Source organism: Phacochoerus africanus, chromosome 3 (genome assembly GCF_016906955.1).
Source record: "Phacochoerus africanus isolate WHEZ1 chromosome 3, ROS_Pafr_v1, whole genome shotgun sequence".
Taxonomy (NCBI): domain Eukaryota; kingdom Metazoa; phylum Chordata; class Mammalia; order Artiodactyla; family Suidae; genus Phacochoerus; species Phacochoerus africanus.
The window spans coordinates 50,729,584-50,746,338 of NC_062546.1; the positions used below are offsets into that span (position 1 = coordinate 50,729,584).

General features: G+C 41.7%; 1 protein-coding gene across 1 annotated transcript in view; it reads right to left on the bottom strand.

The window, feature by feature from the left end:
• Positions 1-16,755, bottom strand: part of PSD3 (pleckstrin and Sec7 domain containing 3) — a 441,162-nt gene that overhangs the window by 324,131 nt on the left and 100,276 nt on the right. Inside the window, exons 3-4 of the mRNA XM_047771731.1 lie at positions 4,388-5,492; positions 1,561-1,956 (exon numbers count right to left, since the gene is read on the bottom strand). Of these exons, the coding sequence (XP_047627687.1) occupies positions 1,561-1,956; positions 4,388-5,492 (1,501 nt within the window). The remainder of the gene's footprint in view (positions 1-1,560; positions 1,957-4,387; positions 5,493-16,755) is intronic.

Below are 16,755 nucleotides of genomic sequence, written 5' to 3' on the forward strand. Positions count from 1 at the left end.
CTCCCCAACCTATTTCAGATCTATGATATAAACAACTTCTGTTCACTCTAGAAATTTGGATTGGAATGTCAGTGAAATTATCTGCTTTGTATCACAATTTACGGTTATCAGAGATGAGAGCACCACCCACTCCGGGACACCCCCTTCAGAGACAGGCAGTCCCTAGAAATCCCCTCCTTTCAGGGACACCCTCTCTTAGAGATCCAGGAAGTGTGACTGCAGGTATATCAGTGGTTCTGACTTGCACATTTTACTCCAGCCCCTACCTTATACCAGGTACTGTGCCAAGTGCTTTAATCTATATCAACTCCTTAAATCTTAGGGCCACACGGCATACTAAATATCATTAACCCCACTATGCCAATAAACAAAAGGGGTTTCAGAGAGAATACACGGCGTGTCCAAGTAAATCAGACCAAGATCTTTGCTTCCACGATTTGTGTGACCCAGGAAGATAACCAACAGCCAGGTCCGCCTTATGTGGAACTGCAGAGCTGCAGCATAATATGCCAGTTTCAAACGCGTTCCCCCAGGGAGCCATAAACCTATAAAATGCTTATAGGAAGTGCTTAACAGGACAGACTGCTCATGAAAAGAGGTTCACTGGAATCCTGTAATATGAATACTGACTTTTAAAAAAAGCACTGACATTTTTTCATACGGTTCTAAAATAGTTTATCCTCATTTAACCGCCCCTTCACCTCCCCAAATGCATGAACTGACACATTTTAATTCAGGAAAAACATATTAAATCTAAATTCACAACACTGTTAAGAAGTGCAGCATCCTCAGTCCACTGATGGAGATGCTGAAGTATAGTTAAGTGACCCCAGGATGCTGAATGAGAAAAGATGAAAGCTGGATAATCCATCAAGAGACAGGGAATCACTAAATGACAGGTATGGCACACAAACCTATACAATTTGTCATTCAGTGTTCCAGGTAGACATAAATCCCAAAGCAGAGAGAAAAAAAAAAAACAATATTTATGGTATTGACCAAGGGATCTGCTTTATCAAGCATCTGTATAATCAGATCCTCTCCCACCATCTCAGGAACAGGAAGACCTCCAAGCAGTACAGGACCTTACAGAGCAAAGGGCCAAAAGAGACTTTAGTGATTAGTGACCATTTAATCCAACACCCTCAACTTAAAACCAAGGAAACTCCAGCCTAGTCAACAACCCACTCCAAGTAATCAACCACTGCCACGGAAGCCACGAACTCCCAGTGTTCTTCCCACGGCACCCGGCCACTGCCACCAAAGCTGCATCACTGGAGCTAATCTCTACTCACTACCCGCAAACCTCTGTTCAGGATCCAACTTACACATGGTAATACAAGAAACACCACCACATTAGGATGTCCACAGGTTGCCAATTTGGCAAACCACTAAACTGTGCTCTACCTGCCCAGAAAACCCAAATTACTTTTTATTCAGATCATTCACTTACACCCACAGAAACCAGACAAATGCTTTTCAAATATATTCCACACTCAGATGTCCCAAAGAAAAAAATACTACAAACAATCACGGAATTAATGAGCATGGGACTAGTACCTTCCCCAGAAAGCAATCTCTGGGGTGCCTTTGGTATAGATGGAGTTGCTGGAGCCACTCAGTCCGTTGGTGATCCCGCCAGAGTAGCCCATCACTATTCCTCCATCTGCTGAGATGCTCAGGACATCCTGCTGTCCTCCCATGGATGTCCTGTCCAGGAACTGGCCACCTTCCTTAATGCGCTGCTGTATCATTGGAGTGAGAGGCATTTCAAAGCTAAAATAGCTATCTGGCTCCGAGTATAAGGTCTCTAAGGACTCCGCACTGTAGTACAAAGAAGTGTTGTCCAGAATGGTTTCGAACTGGGAGCTGTACACATCAGTGGAGTCTTCTGCATACGCGGATCCGAGGACATCATCGTCTCCGCCCCGAAAGTGCTCCTCCTGCTCAAGAACCCTAAAAAGTATGTAAGAGTATGGTTTATTAGGTTGATTTTTATTCTTTTCATTTCATTTTTCCCCCCTTCAACCATACAAAAATGATAACATTCTGTAAAGCTAACACTTGTATTTGATGGGCTTAATCAATACACCTGCAAGGGAAAATATCACAGAAACATATTCAGGCTGAAAACACTCTCTATATAATATGCTATGCTCCCCTCTATATAATATAGTTTTGAACTAGTTCCTAGAATATGAAAGCATCAGGTCTAATGAATATTTGAGTTAAATATTAAATTCTCATTCTGGCCAACTACACTCTACGAATTCAAATTAACAGCTACTATTATTCTTAATTTTAACAGAAAATAAGTATACTACATAAATTTAATGGACTGAAAATACACTAATCTTTCATCAATCTATTACTATTTTCTGATTTAAATAAGACCAAACGCCCTCAAGAGGATGAATACATTAGAATCCAAGGGCTGCCCCCTGGTGACAATAAGGCATCACTACAGAGAGATTGCAGGTCTGGAAACAGCTAGTCAGTCAACGACCTTTAAAAAAAAAAAAAAGTGCCAACAAACATGTTTATTGCAAGGCCAACCAAAACACTGAAAACCTAGGGGGAAAAAACTTCCAAGTGAATATACAGGGATAGGGTGTTAATTAATATGCAGCATTTTCTAAAAATGAGTATTAGGATAATTAAATAAAATTTTAAACTCAGTAAGAGAAAGAGGAAGCAGAAAAGAGACAGAAAAACCTGGAGCTGAATCTGGATGTGCCCACTACTAACTCCATCAATTCAGGCAACTCAACCTCTCTGAGCCTCAGATTCCATAAATGGGAACAAAACAGATAGAAATAAAACTACCTGGTAAGTAACACACACTCCTAGGCCTGCCAAGGATTCAGTCAACAGCACAGTTGTCTCTGTTGTTTAAGGCCTACCTTGTATCAGTGACTCTTCTCCTAACAGCTCTGCAGGGCACTTGCAGTGCAACAGGAGGGCCCAGTGGTGAAATTCCTCCCCAGCTCTGCTCACACACTTCCCACCCCCGGCCTCGATGCTCCAGCCACAGGAGTAGAGTTCATGTCTTCTAATGTGCCAAGGCCCTGATTTCGCAGAGTTCAGGAAGCACCCCGGTTGGGCGACACAGCAGTCCCCCCACCACCCCATCATATGCAGCTCCTCTGCCTGGTGTGTCCCCTCCCCCTTCACCCCTCAAGAAAGACCCTCCCCAGCCCATCAACTGCACCAGCCTCCCCCCTGCATTCAAACTATTCCTTCCAGTGGGTTTCCCCTCTCCTCCTTTCTGGAACCCAGCACTGTCTGAGGTCCCATGATTATTCACGTGTTTATGTGCAACAGTGAACTCCATGAGGTCAGTGGCCATGGGCCATGTCTATTCTGAACAAGGACTTGGTAGACAACTGAAAACCATCTGTGGAAGTACAGGAAGGGCAGGAGGCAGGAGGAATGAATTAATAATCTGCACAAAAGCAGAAGGGCATCCCCAGTGGGAATAAGAGTTCTGAGCCACCTGCCACGTGTCAGGGCTACTTTTGAGAGGAGTCTGTGTTGGGGACGGGAGAAGGAAGGAGTTCTGACAGCCATCCTAAAGCGACTCTTCGTGGCTCTGTGAGCTAACTGTTAGGGAAAAGGCATCTCCTTACACCAAACAAGCAAAACCCTGCAGGCTGGGCAGAGACATTTCCCCAAGTGACCCCTCAGAGATGGAGGGCAGACAGTAGACAAGAAGGAACACATTTGAAATGACTTTGCCCAAAGGAATACTGTACAGTCAGACTACGGCAAAGGCAGTGAAGATGGACAGGCATGGCTTCTATTCCCCAGGCTCTAAATTGGTACTGAATCTAGAAATGTCAGGAAAGAAGGGGAAATACCATGATGCCAAGTTCATATGTCAGGACCGTCATATGAACTCCAGTGTGAATGCTGGGGCACAAGTGAACTCTGACCTCCAGCTCTCCTCTCTAAACCTAGAAAACTGAATCAGCCCACACAGCGTCTGGGTTCCGACACACATGGAGGCTGCAGGCAGGCAGGCAGTGGTGCCACGCCCAGAAGAAATACCCAAGTTAGGATGTAGTAAGTACAGGCAATGTCAAAAGAGTCTAATACTTCTGCATTAGTAAAGATAACCGTGGGGTATTTTAGTTACCCTGATGTTGGAGAACTTGAAACCTGTCAAATACAACAAAACATCAGAAATGGATAGCTCTGCTTTCCTGGTGCTGCCTAGGGGACTGTCTACAACAAGGCCACTGTGACATCATGGAACTGAGAAGCAGCCTAGCTCACAGTCATGCCTCCATTCTGTGGCAACAAGGGCCCAGACATCGCAAACTGAGTTCTCAGCGCCAAGCGCACACACCGGGCGTCACAGACAGCAGGACACCATGGAGCTCACCTTTCTCTGTCTTTCTCCAGTTCAGGTTTCTCCTCAAGATGTTCCTTGTTTTCCCTCAGGAAGACCTCATCTTCACCGCTCTCAAGAAGAGGCACAGGGGAAAATGGCCCTGAGCCGGTGGCCGGTGCCTCTGAAGGAGCTCTCTGGGCATCATCCCAAACTCTCTCAGGTAAGCCAGCTGAACTACACTGAGCAGCCGGTGAGACAAGACGGCCTGGCCCTTTGGAAAAGGCTGTGCTTTCCGGAGGGGCTGTCCTTTCCCTCGATGTCGGAACATCCACAGGCAGCCGGGTCTCTCTCCCCGCACCTCCAGTCCACAGTATTTCCACTCCCTGAAACCCCACGTGTTTGACATGGCCCTGGTGTCCTGAGGAGCTGCCTCGATCACCGCACCCTGGGTGCTCTCTCCCCTGATCAGACCTCTTCTCTCTCAACAAATTGGCACCACTGGCTGAGCTATGGGTCTCCAGACCTCCCTCGAAAGACGCTGGACAAGCTGGCTCCCGCACAAGGACAGCCTCCTTCTGCCCTCTAGCAGCTGCACGGGAAAGCTCTGCTTCAGCTTCTCCAGTTAACAGTGCAGTCAGATCCTTCTGGATGCTCAAATAAATACTGTCTTCGGTCGTAACTTCAGCCGAAAGAGGTATTTTGGGTGACTTTTCTCGGCCAGCAGGGAAGGGTTTGTTAGCTCTCTGTGTTTTATGACTGGCAGTGTCTGGCTCTTGTTCCACCTGCTGACCTGAAAAACCAGGAAGAGCATCTCTGTCCTGTACCTTTGTAGCCTGCAATGTTCCTGAAGCTATTCTGGCTTCTGTGGCTTTCAGAGCAGAAATTAGAGAGTCAATGGGCTGTAAACTCTGTTCCTTGAGGTGACTTTGAGAGGGGGCCTGTCCGATATCTTTTGGTCTTCCTGTAACACTGACAAGCCCAGGGGGGTGGCCAGCAAGAAGCTGGACCCCCTGCTGCCCCTGTGGGCGGCACGGCAGAGACTCGGCATCAAAGTCCAGCGAGGCTCTTAGGCCTTCTCCACTTTCCTCCATGGTCCCATATTCCGGAAATTCATTCGTGACGTTCGGTGGGAGTAAAGTGCTTCCTCCATGATCACCTACAAAGAGAACAGAAGGGACACATGACTCGTTCTGAACAACAACGTGTCAGTGTGTGTTAGCAAACATCCGTACCTATTAGGCACTCAATCTCACATGAACCATCCATGTCTCCTTCCCTGCCCTCTGCAACGTACCTCTCGTAACCCTGCACGATCCCTGCACTCAGCCTACGTGAGTACTCACAAAGGTTTTGCACAGACAGAGGCAACCGGATGGCATACGCCCCACTTAACCCAGCTTTGGATAAAGTCTCACACATGCAACACGGTTGCTACAAATGCAAAAAAATTAAAATAAGGATATGTATCGCTTCCTAAATACCACTCAACAAAGAGCAACTGAAACACTTACATTGGGCACAGCAAAAAATACCTTATGATCCAGCCAACAATACCCCTGCAGTGCCAATCTCTGAGATGGAGCCTCAGAAAAAAAGATAAAATCTATTTAAAGCCAGTAAACAGTTTTTCAGCAGAAGGTTTCCCCTTCACTGTTGGATTTCTGTGGGGAATGAGAGTGAAGACAAAATGGAAAAGGAAACTTCATGTGTTAGGAAAGATTTCCTTTGGAGTGGATAAGCAATGAGACCCTGCTGTATAGCACAGGGAACTATATCTAGTCACTTGTGATGGAACATCATGGAGGATAATGTGAGAAAAAGAATGTGTGTATATATATATATATATGGCTGGGTCACTTTGCTGTATAGCAGAAATTGACAGAACATTGTACATCAACTATAGCAGAAAAAATAAAACTCTTAAAAAAAAATGTCCAGGATCCCAACTGCATAAAATTTAAATGGTTATCTTATGCAGAACCCTCATCTATGAAAAGTAAAAAATTAATAAAGATCTACTGTACTGGATCAAATTTACATCCTTTTCTTATTAAAATGGCAGGCAGAACTATGAAGACATTCCGATAAGCAAAATTTTTAAATGAGGGCTTATATATCACAGTTACAGCCATACCACCCAGGATCCAACTTTCCTGTGAACCGGGTTTTGGTTACTTTGTATTGAGGAGCCCCTCATCTACACTGGAAATGCGGTGTCCTTATGACAGAGGGGACATGTCGTTTTTGGTACGGCTACAACCTTTCTGTTCAGTGAACTATTTGGTGAATGTCTGAACACAGGCAATGAAAAGACATGAAAGACTTGATTCCAAGGCAGGTACAAAATGAGGTAACTTGGAAGTGAGTTAACCCATTGGTATTCCACAGTGCGTAAAATCTGATAAATAGTGACACATCTAAGAGTGTGTGCTAGTTCATTTTGCATCTTAAAAATGCTTTGAAATATATTTTTAAAATTAAATTGGAACCAGTGTTGATGGACTCCAAGAAGGACAGTGTTGGCAGCGTTTGTTAACATCACTTTCACAAGGCAGAGGGAGAAGGATGTGGCTCTCTGAAATCTGAGGAAGCAACTTCTCAGATTCTCCGTTCTGAAAAGGAAGACAGTTAAAACCAGTAAAGATCCTCCTCCTGTGGCATAATGACACTTTAAATTTTTCAGAACAGGATAGGACTTTTAATTGTTCTCCCCTTTTAAGACTCAGTGGTTTTTTGTTTTTGTTTTCTGGCCGCACTTGCGGCATGCAGAAGTTCTGGGGCCAGAGATCAAACCCATACCAGCAGCAAACTGAGTCACAGCAGTGCAACCCAGATCTTTAACTCACTGTGCCACAAGGGAACTCCAAGATTCACTGGTTAATACAAACACAAAATTGTACAACCACCACTACTATCTAATTCCAGAACATTTTCCTCACCCCCCACCACCAAAAACCCCATGTCCATTAGCCAACACTCCCCACTGCCCTGTGTCCCCAGCCCCTACAACTACCAAACTACTTTCTGTCTCTGGATTTGTGTCATCTATTTCATAGCTAGAGAATCACACAATTTGTGGCATTTTGCTTCTAATTTCACATAGCACAATGTTTTCAAGGTTTATCCACACTGTACCATGTATCAGATCTTCTCTTCTTTTTATTGTGAAATAATATTCCATTGTATGGATGCACCCATTTCTTTCCATTCATCAACTGATGGATATTTGTGTTATTTCCACATTTTGGCTATTACGAATAATGAACATCTATATAGAAGCTTTTTGGGTTTTTTGCTTTTGTTTTGCTCCTTAGGGCTGCACCTGTGACATATGGAAGTTCCCAGGCTAGGAGTCGAATCGGAATTGCAACTGCCAGTGTATGGCACAGCCACAGCTATGGCAATGCAGGATCCAAGCTACACCAGTGACCTACATACGGCACAGCTCAGAGCAACTGCGAATCCTTAAGCCACTGAGTGAGGCCAGGGATCAAACCTGAATCCTGATAGGCACTAGTCAGGTTCATAACCCGATGGGCCACAACAGGAATTCCCAGTATTTTTTATTTTTTTATTTCACATTTCTTAAAAAATTAAAATACAGTTGATTTACAATGTTATGCCAAGTTTTTATGTCTACATTTATTTTCAGTTCTCTTGGGTATATATTTATGAGTGGATTCTGGGTCACATGGTATTTCTATGTTTGGAGAAACCGCCAGTTTTCCAAAGAACAGTACCTTTTTACATTCCTCCCAGCAAAGTCTGAGGGTTCTATTACTGTCTACATTTTTTATTATAGCCATCCTAGTGGGTGTGAAGTGCTATCTCACTGCGGTTTCGATTTACATTTCCCTAGTGACTGATGATACTGAGCATCTTGTCATGTGCTTGTTGGCCATTTGTATGTCTTCTTTAGAGACATATGCATTCAAATCCTTGCCCATTTTATAACTGGGTTACTTCTCTTTTTATTATCGAGTTGTAAGAGTCCTTTATATATTCCGAACCAAAGTTCTTTATCGGATATACACTTTGCAAATATTTTCTCCCATTCTATGGGTTGTCTTTTTCCCTTAGTTGACACACAATTTCCATAATTTTGATGAAAATCCAACAGACTTCTTTGTTTAGTCCAAGGTCACAAAGATTCATTCCTTTTTTTTTTTTTTTTAAGAGTTTTACCATGTTAGCTATTACATGTAGACATCCGATCCATTTTGAGTTAATTTTTGTATATGGTGTGAAGCAGAGATCCAACTTCATTCCACTACATGCGGATATCCACTTGTCCCAGCACTATTTGTTGAAAAAACTATTACTTCCTCCACTTAACTGCCTTAATACCTTTGTAGGAAATCAACTCACCATAAACGCAAGGGTTTATAACTGGACTCTAAATTCTATTCCACTGAGCCAGCAGCCAGTATAATGCCATCTTGATTATGGTAGCTTTGCAGAAGTTAAATCAGTAACTGTAATTCCTTCTACTTTGTTCTTCCTTTTCCAAGTTGTTTAGTATACTCTGAACCCCTTGCATTTCCCATATGAATTTTAGGATCAGGTTGCCGGACGACTGAAATTTTGGTAGAGGCTGGGATGAATCTGTAGAGCAATGGCATCTTAACAATATTACTATTAAATCTTTTGATCCATGACTATAGGCCAACTTTTCATTTATTTAATTGTTCATCTTTTTAACAATTTTTTACAAGTTTTACATTACTTTTGTTAAACTTATTCCCCTAAATATTTTCTTTTTGAAACTATTATAAGTAGTATTTTTTTCATTTTCAGGTTAATCACTGCTAGCACATAGAAGTACAACTGGTTGCCGAACTTAACAGTTCTAATAGCTTTTTTTGTGGATTCCTTAGGATTTGCCATATATAAGATCATGCTGTTTGTGAGTAGATATAGTTTTACTTTTTTCTTTTTTATCTGGATAGCTTTTATTTATTTTTCTTACCCACCTGCTCTGGCCAGAACCTCCAGTACACTGCTTAACAGAAGTGTTAAGAGAGACATCCTTGTCTTGTTCCAGATCTTAAGAGAAAGCCTTTCACCAGTAAGTGGGTTTTTCACAAATGCCCTATATCAGGAAGAGGAATATTCCTAATACTCCTAGTCTGTCAAGTGTTTTTATCATGAAAAGGCGCCAAATTTTGTCAAACTTTTTTTTTCTCTGTAAATTAAGATTATGTGGGTTTTGTCTTTTATTCTAGTAACACAGTGCTTTACATTAACTGATTTTTACATACCGAACCAATGTTGCATTTCTGGAATAAGTCCCACTTGGTCATGGTGTATAATCCTTTTTTATATGTTGCTAGATTCAGCTTTTTTGTGCTTTTGCACCTACATTCATAAACAATATTGGTCTCTAGTTGTCTTGTGTTATCTTTGTCTGATTTTGGTGACAGAGTAATGTTGGCTTCACGAAATGAATTGGTAAGTATTCTATATTGGCATTTGTTAACACCTTTTTACACTGTTTTAAAAACATTTTTCACATTTTATACTTCTTAAACCTCTAACAGTTTTTCTCTTCCTTAATCTCTTAGAGGACTTTAATCTCTTCAGTAGTGTAAAAGCTATAAATTTACTGTTAAAATGCAATGAAAGAAAACAAATGAACAATCCACAAGGATGGGTTTTTTCTTTAACACAGTAAAATAGCTTAAAATAAAGAAGTGCTTAGTTCACATTGAGAACTATTTCCTAGAGATGTTATAATGCTTTTATCTAAGAATATACCTTTACAAAAAGTTGAGGATCATAGGACATAAAAATTTCAAAAGTCAGAGGAATCAAAGCATTAATTCAGCTTATAATTAGTGAGAAAACAGAGTCAAAGGAATGATGTACTTGCCAACATGACACAACAAATAAATATCAGAGCTTGTCTGTTCCACCCCTGCTAAGCTTTGCATCCCTCCCCTGTCCTCTGCCTTTCCTGGAAGGGAGATACCCTAGTATGTGTCTTCAATCTTTTCTCTGAAATTTAAAAATCTTCTGAAATGGTTATCCAACGTCCAGCCTCATTTCCTATTTCATTTTACATACAATAATCTTCTTGAAACAAAAACGTATGTTGCGTTTAATAGTTTTGTGCTACCTACAGATTAAAATCCAAATTCCTTCATCCACGAGTTAGGGTGCACATCCACCTATTTCTCCTTTCTACTCTCGCAACTCCATTTCAAGTGTTATACCACTGCTTCTCTAACTGAAGGAGGGGGCAGCACATGAATACTGTGTAAAGGTCTAATGTATACCAAAAATCAAGTTAACTCTATGTACACTCTGAGCTTTTCATTCCTTTGCTCAATCTCTTTTCTGCATATGGCATACTTTTTCTTCCCATCTCTACAATAATCAGATTATTTTCATCTTTCAAAATCTAACTATAATCTCCCCTAAGTAAGCCTTCCCTTAATCATAGCCACAGCAACTCAGGATCCAAGCTGCATCAGCAACCTACATCATAGCTCACACCAACGCTGGATTCTTAACCTACTGAGCAAGGCCAGGGATCAAACCCGCATCCTCACAGATACTAGTCAGGCTTGTTACCGCTAAGCCACAACAGGAACAAATCAGCAGCTCTTACAAGTACATATACATGAAATAAATGAACATGATTTTAGCTCATATTTTAAGCTTCAAAAGGCAAACATTTTTAACCTATCCTGAAGTGTTTTAAGAAAACTGACTATAGTGACCATGGAGGCCATACATATATTTGACACTTAAGCTATTATGAAATCCATTCAGTAAAAGGAACAAAAGTTAAACTCAAGAGCCCACTCTGTTCTAGCAGTTTAAATTTCCATCTATAAAGAATTCGGTGAGTCAGTGGGATTTTGTGAAAAGGATGTGCCCTTTGGGATCAAAAAGACCTGGATTTAATTCCAGTTCTAAGTTGTATGACCTTGGGCGAATCCCTTCAGTTTGAAGATATGCTTAATAAATTGATGCTAAAAAAAATTTTTTTTAATAGTAGTTTCTGTTGTGGTTCAGCAGGTTAATAACCCAACATAGTGCCTATGAGGATGCAGGTTAAATCTCTGGCCTCGGTCACTGGGTTAAGGTTCCAGCGTTTGCTGTGAGCTCTGGTATAGGTTGCAGATATGGCTCGGATCCCACATTGCTGTGGCTGTGGTGTAGGCTGGCAGCCACAGCTCTGATTTGACTCCGAGCCTGGGATCTTCCATATGCCTCAGGTACAGCCATAAAAATGAAAAATTAAATAAATAAGTAAATTGCAATCTATAAACCAACCACTAAAATAAACACTGGCACACACTGGCCCAAAGAGAAGTGAATACAAATTAAGAAAAGGAACATCAAAAAAATTAATTTCTCCACCCCATGTCTAATACTTTTCATTAAGATATACCTGCATCAATTGTGAACAAACACTAGTGATGTTTTGATACAACAACTTGGCATCTGTTCAAAGACAGCGAAAGTGAGAGGGCAGGGCCCAGCCCCACATGGAGGTTGCTTCCCCAGTCAAACCAGTTCTGCTCTAAGCTTACTATTCCAGTAAATAGGAGTCTAATCAGGACTGCCATAGAATAGGGGAAATAAATGTTCTGAGAGGCTGAATGACATGACCACAGTCAATGAAATGATGTTTATTTAGTAAGGCATTTTAGGAGATTAAAAGTCAGAACTAGATTCCTGGTCTTTTGTTTCTTAAGAGTAAATTCCGGGAGTTCCCGTCGTGGCGCAGTGGTTAACGAATCCGACTAGGAACCATGAGGTGGCGGGTTCGGTCCCTGCCCTTGCTCAGTGGGTTGACGATCCGGCGTTGCCGTGAGCTGTGGTGTAGGTTGCAGACTCGGCTCGGATCCCGCGTTGCTGTGGCTCTGGCGTATGCCGGCGGCTACAGCTCCGATTAGACCCCTAGCCTGGGAACCTCCATATGCCGAGGGAGCGGCCCAAGAAATAGCAACAGCAACAACAACAACAACTACAACAACAAAAGACAAAAAGACAAAATAAATAAATAAATAAATAAATAAATAAATTCCTAGTAAAAGCTAAAAGGCATCTTAATTATCAGGCTCTCATTTCTAACAGTGGCAATGTTACCAAACATAATAATGAAAGGGAGTTCCCATCATGGCTCAGCGGAAAAGAATCCGGCTAGTATCCATAAGGATGCAGGTTTGATCCCTGGACTCAGTGGGTTGGGTATCCGGCATTGCCGTAAACCGTGGTGTAGGTTGCAGATGCGGCTCAGATCCCGAGTTGCTGTGGCTCTGGTGTAGGCCAGCAGCTGCAGTTCAGACTTGACCCCTAGCCTAGGAACTTCCATACACCATGGGTGCGGCCCTAAAAAGCAATAAAGTAAATAAAAAATAAATGCAAAACTCTTCTAGGTGTAGGTTCTGGGTAGAGATAGCCTTAAATGTCATGTGGCTCTTTATTAGAGCACCTGTCACGGAATTCAGCAAACATCAAATGTTTCCTTTCAAATAAGGCACCCCTTAGTTAGAATGCAAGAGCAGATTATTTTTGCTGTTTGCATTTCTTGTCAGCACTTGAACCATCTTTAACAATAAATAAAACTTCATAAAATGTTGATCTTGACCTTCTTATTTAGAATTTCGGGTTTATTCCTTACATATAAAAGAACTATTAATGCGAAGGTGATTTAAAGAAAGACCAAATTCCTCTTTTACTTTAAGATTTTTTTTTCTCCTCCTTTTTAAAGCAAAGCCATTGGAGTTCCTGTCGTGGGGTAGCAGAAACAAATCCAACTAGGTTGCGGGTTCGATCCCTGGCCTTGCTTAGCGAGTTAAGGATCTGGCATTGCCATGAGCTGTGGCACAGGTCGAAGATGCAGCTCAGATCCCTCGTTGCTGCGGCTGCGGTGTAGGCTGGCAGCTGTAGCTCCGATTGGACCCCTAGCCTGGGAACCTCCATATGCCGAGGGTGAGGCCCTAAAAAGCAAAAATAAATAGATAAATAAATAAATAAAGCAAAGCCATGAGACTCCCCATTATATGAGCATCACTTCCAAAATTCATTCAGCATTTATTCCTGAACGCAGGAAATTCAAAACTAAACACTGCCAGAGCATGAAGTCTGTTTAGCATGTTAGCAAGCTCATACTGGCCACATGTGAAAAGAAAAAGTACAAGAACAAACAGACCAACATCTCAGGCTGCAGGCAACAGTGCAGGGAGAGGGTGAACACCTGAGCCAGGACTAAGGCAAAAGGGACAGAACAAAGGTGTGAGGCCACCACCTCTCCCAAGCTGGTGGTATCCACACCCATTATCTATCACCTCCCGCCTCTGTCCCGCCCTCTCTCATCTCAAGGCTTTCACAAAGCCCTGCTGTGGGCACTTAGACCTCACTTGCTAAAGCTCTGCCTTTGCCTTCTGTCAGTCTACATCTATTACTAAAAATCCAGCTGAAAACTGAAATACCTAGCTCTCCTTCAGAAAGGCCTACTGAATTAGTCCGGCCCAAATCCGGTCTATCTGTGACAATGGGATTTGCTAAGTATTAAAAAAACAATTTACCTAAATATAGCACTTACTTAAATATAAACCGCACACTAGTAGAATCTGAATTAGTAAGAGTTATAGCTTTTCCGCATTTATTTTCCCCCCCTTAAAGAAATTAAAATGTAGTGTAAAGTGTGTGGGAGGGAAGGGAGGGGAGAGAGAAAAGTTTTTCACACTCATGTGAAATACTTTGGGGGGGAGGGGAATCTATTTGTATTCCCTTAGGAGTCCATTCTTTTCTACCAGGAAGTGTATCTGCTGCTTGTGTATTTGCTTAGATTCCAAACAAACTGTTTCCTGGTGTGTCTTCACAAAACCACTGATTTTTTTTTCTCCCCCCCCCCTTTTTTTTTAAACGCCTCACCCATGGCATATCGAAGTTCCCAGGCTAGGGGGCCAATCTGAGCTACAGCTGCTGGCCTACACCACAGCCACAGCAATGCCAGATCCAAGCCACAACTGCAACCTAAACCACAGTTCATGGCAGCGCTGGATCCCCGACCCACTGAGCAGAGGCCAGGGATCGAACCTGCATCCTTATGAATACTAGTCAGATTTGTTTCTGCTGCGCCACAACGGGAACTCCACTACTGATTTTTTAAGATATTTTTTCTTTTGATTTTATGGTATTGAGAAAGAAATGGGGATACAATTGAATGTTAACAAGGTCAATTTCAGGAGTGCTTTGGGTTGTATATTAAATAGCCAACTATTTCTGGAACCCAGATATAGGACTGTAATAAAATGAAATGGAATAGAAAAAAATTTCTTTTACATCAAAATGAAAAGCTTTTGCACAGCCAAGGAAATCATCAACAAAATGAGAAGGCAACCTACTAAATGAGAATAAATGCAAATCATTTTTCTGATAAAGGGTTATATCTAAAATATATAAAGAATTCACACAACTTAATAGAGAAAAATCTGACTTAAAAATGAGGCGATCTGGGAGTTCCTGTCATGGCACAGCAGAAACCAATCTGACTATGAACCATGAGGTTGCAGGTCTGACCCATGGCTTTGCTCAGTGGGTTAAGGATCTGGTGTTGCCCTGAGCTGTGGTGTAGGTCGCAGACTCGGCTTGGATCCTGAGTTGCTGTGGCTGTGGCGTAGGCTGGCAGGAACAGCTCTGATTAGACCCCTAGTGTGGGAACCAGGTGCGGCCCTCAAAAGACAAAAGCCAAAAAAAAAGAGGAAATCTGAATAGACATTTTCCCAACAGACACATGCAAAGATGTTAAAAATCACTAATCCTCAGGGAGATGCAAATTAAAATCACAATAATCATGACTGAACCAGTTCGAGAGTGACTTATGGTCCCAGTCTTCCCATGTTTTCCTGTCAAAAATGATTCCTGTTTGCCCTGGCTTAACCCAAACCTCTGCTTTTTATCATACTTGACATAAATGAATAAAGCTCACCCCCAAAAGCTGAAAAAAATGAAGATAAAAAATAAAGCCACAATATCACCTTTTGGTTATTAACTAAATGGTAAGAAATAGTGTTGATAAGAATGTGAAGAAAAGGGAAACTTCCCACACTGTTAATGGGAACATACATTAGTGCAACCGCCATAGAGAACAGTGTGGACCTTCCTCAAAAACTGAAAACAGAACTACCCTATGATCCAGCAATCCCACTTACAGGTGTTTATGAAGAAAACGAAAACACTAATTTGAAAATGTGTGCACCCCTATTTTCACTGCAGCCCTATTTACAACAGCCAAGATATGGAAACTACCTAAGCATCCATTGATGGATAAATAGATACAGAAACTGTGTAGAAAGAAAAAATATATAAATATATACACACACACACACACACCACAAAAAAAGGCTAAAATCTTGCCATTTGCAACATGAATGGACTTTGATGGCATTAAGCTAAGTGAAATAAGTCAGAGGAGGACAAATGCCATATGATTTCACTTATATATACAATCTTTTTAAAAAAAAACAAGAAAACGCAAGCTCATAGATACAGAAAACAGATTGGATGTTGCCAGAGGGGAGGAGGTGGGAAGTAGGTGAAATAAGTGAAGTGGTTCAAAAGGTACAAACTTCCAGTTGTAGAATAAATCAATCATGTGCATGTAATACACACACATGGACCATTGATAATAACACTGTACTGCATATTTGAAAGTTGGTAAGAGAGTAAATCTTAAAAATCCTCATCACAAGAAAAAACTTTCGTAACTACGTATGATAATGGATTAACTGTTGTGATCAATTCACAATACATACAATACCAAATAATGATTTTATGTTGTATACACGTGAAACTAATATAATGCTGTATATCAATTATATCTCCAAAAACAAAAACAAAAACCAAACAAACAAAAAACTCTTGGAGTTCCTGTTGTGGCTCAGTGGAAAGGAATCTGACTAGTATCCATGAGGACACAGGTTCGATCCATGGCCTTGCTCAGTGGGTGAAGGATCTGGTGTTGCCATGTACTGTGGTGTAGGTCCCAGATGCGGCTTGGATCTGGTGTTGCTGTGGCTATGGCATAGGCTGACAGCTGCAGCTCTGATTCAACCCCTAGTCTGGGAACCTCCATAGGCGGCCCTAAAAATACCAAAAAAAAATTCTTGACATCATGGCAAAATAAGCCTGCTCTATAGGATGCACTTCAGGAAGATAATGGCCATTCTAAGAATGGTCCTACTTGAGGATCAGTAAATGAAATAGATTTTCTTCCATTCTGGGTAGCAAACTCCTTAAAAGAAAATGGTTGAAAGATAAAAAGAAGAAGAAAAAGAACTATTTAGCAAGTCTAAGGCAGACTTGGTCACAGCTTCACAGCTGAAATGTGAAGCAAAGAAGTTTATCATGAGGATTCTGGGCACCTGGATGTGGGTTTCCCAAGAGAGTATGGCAGC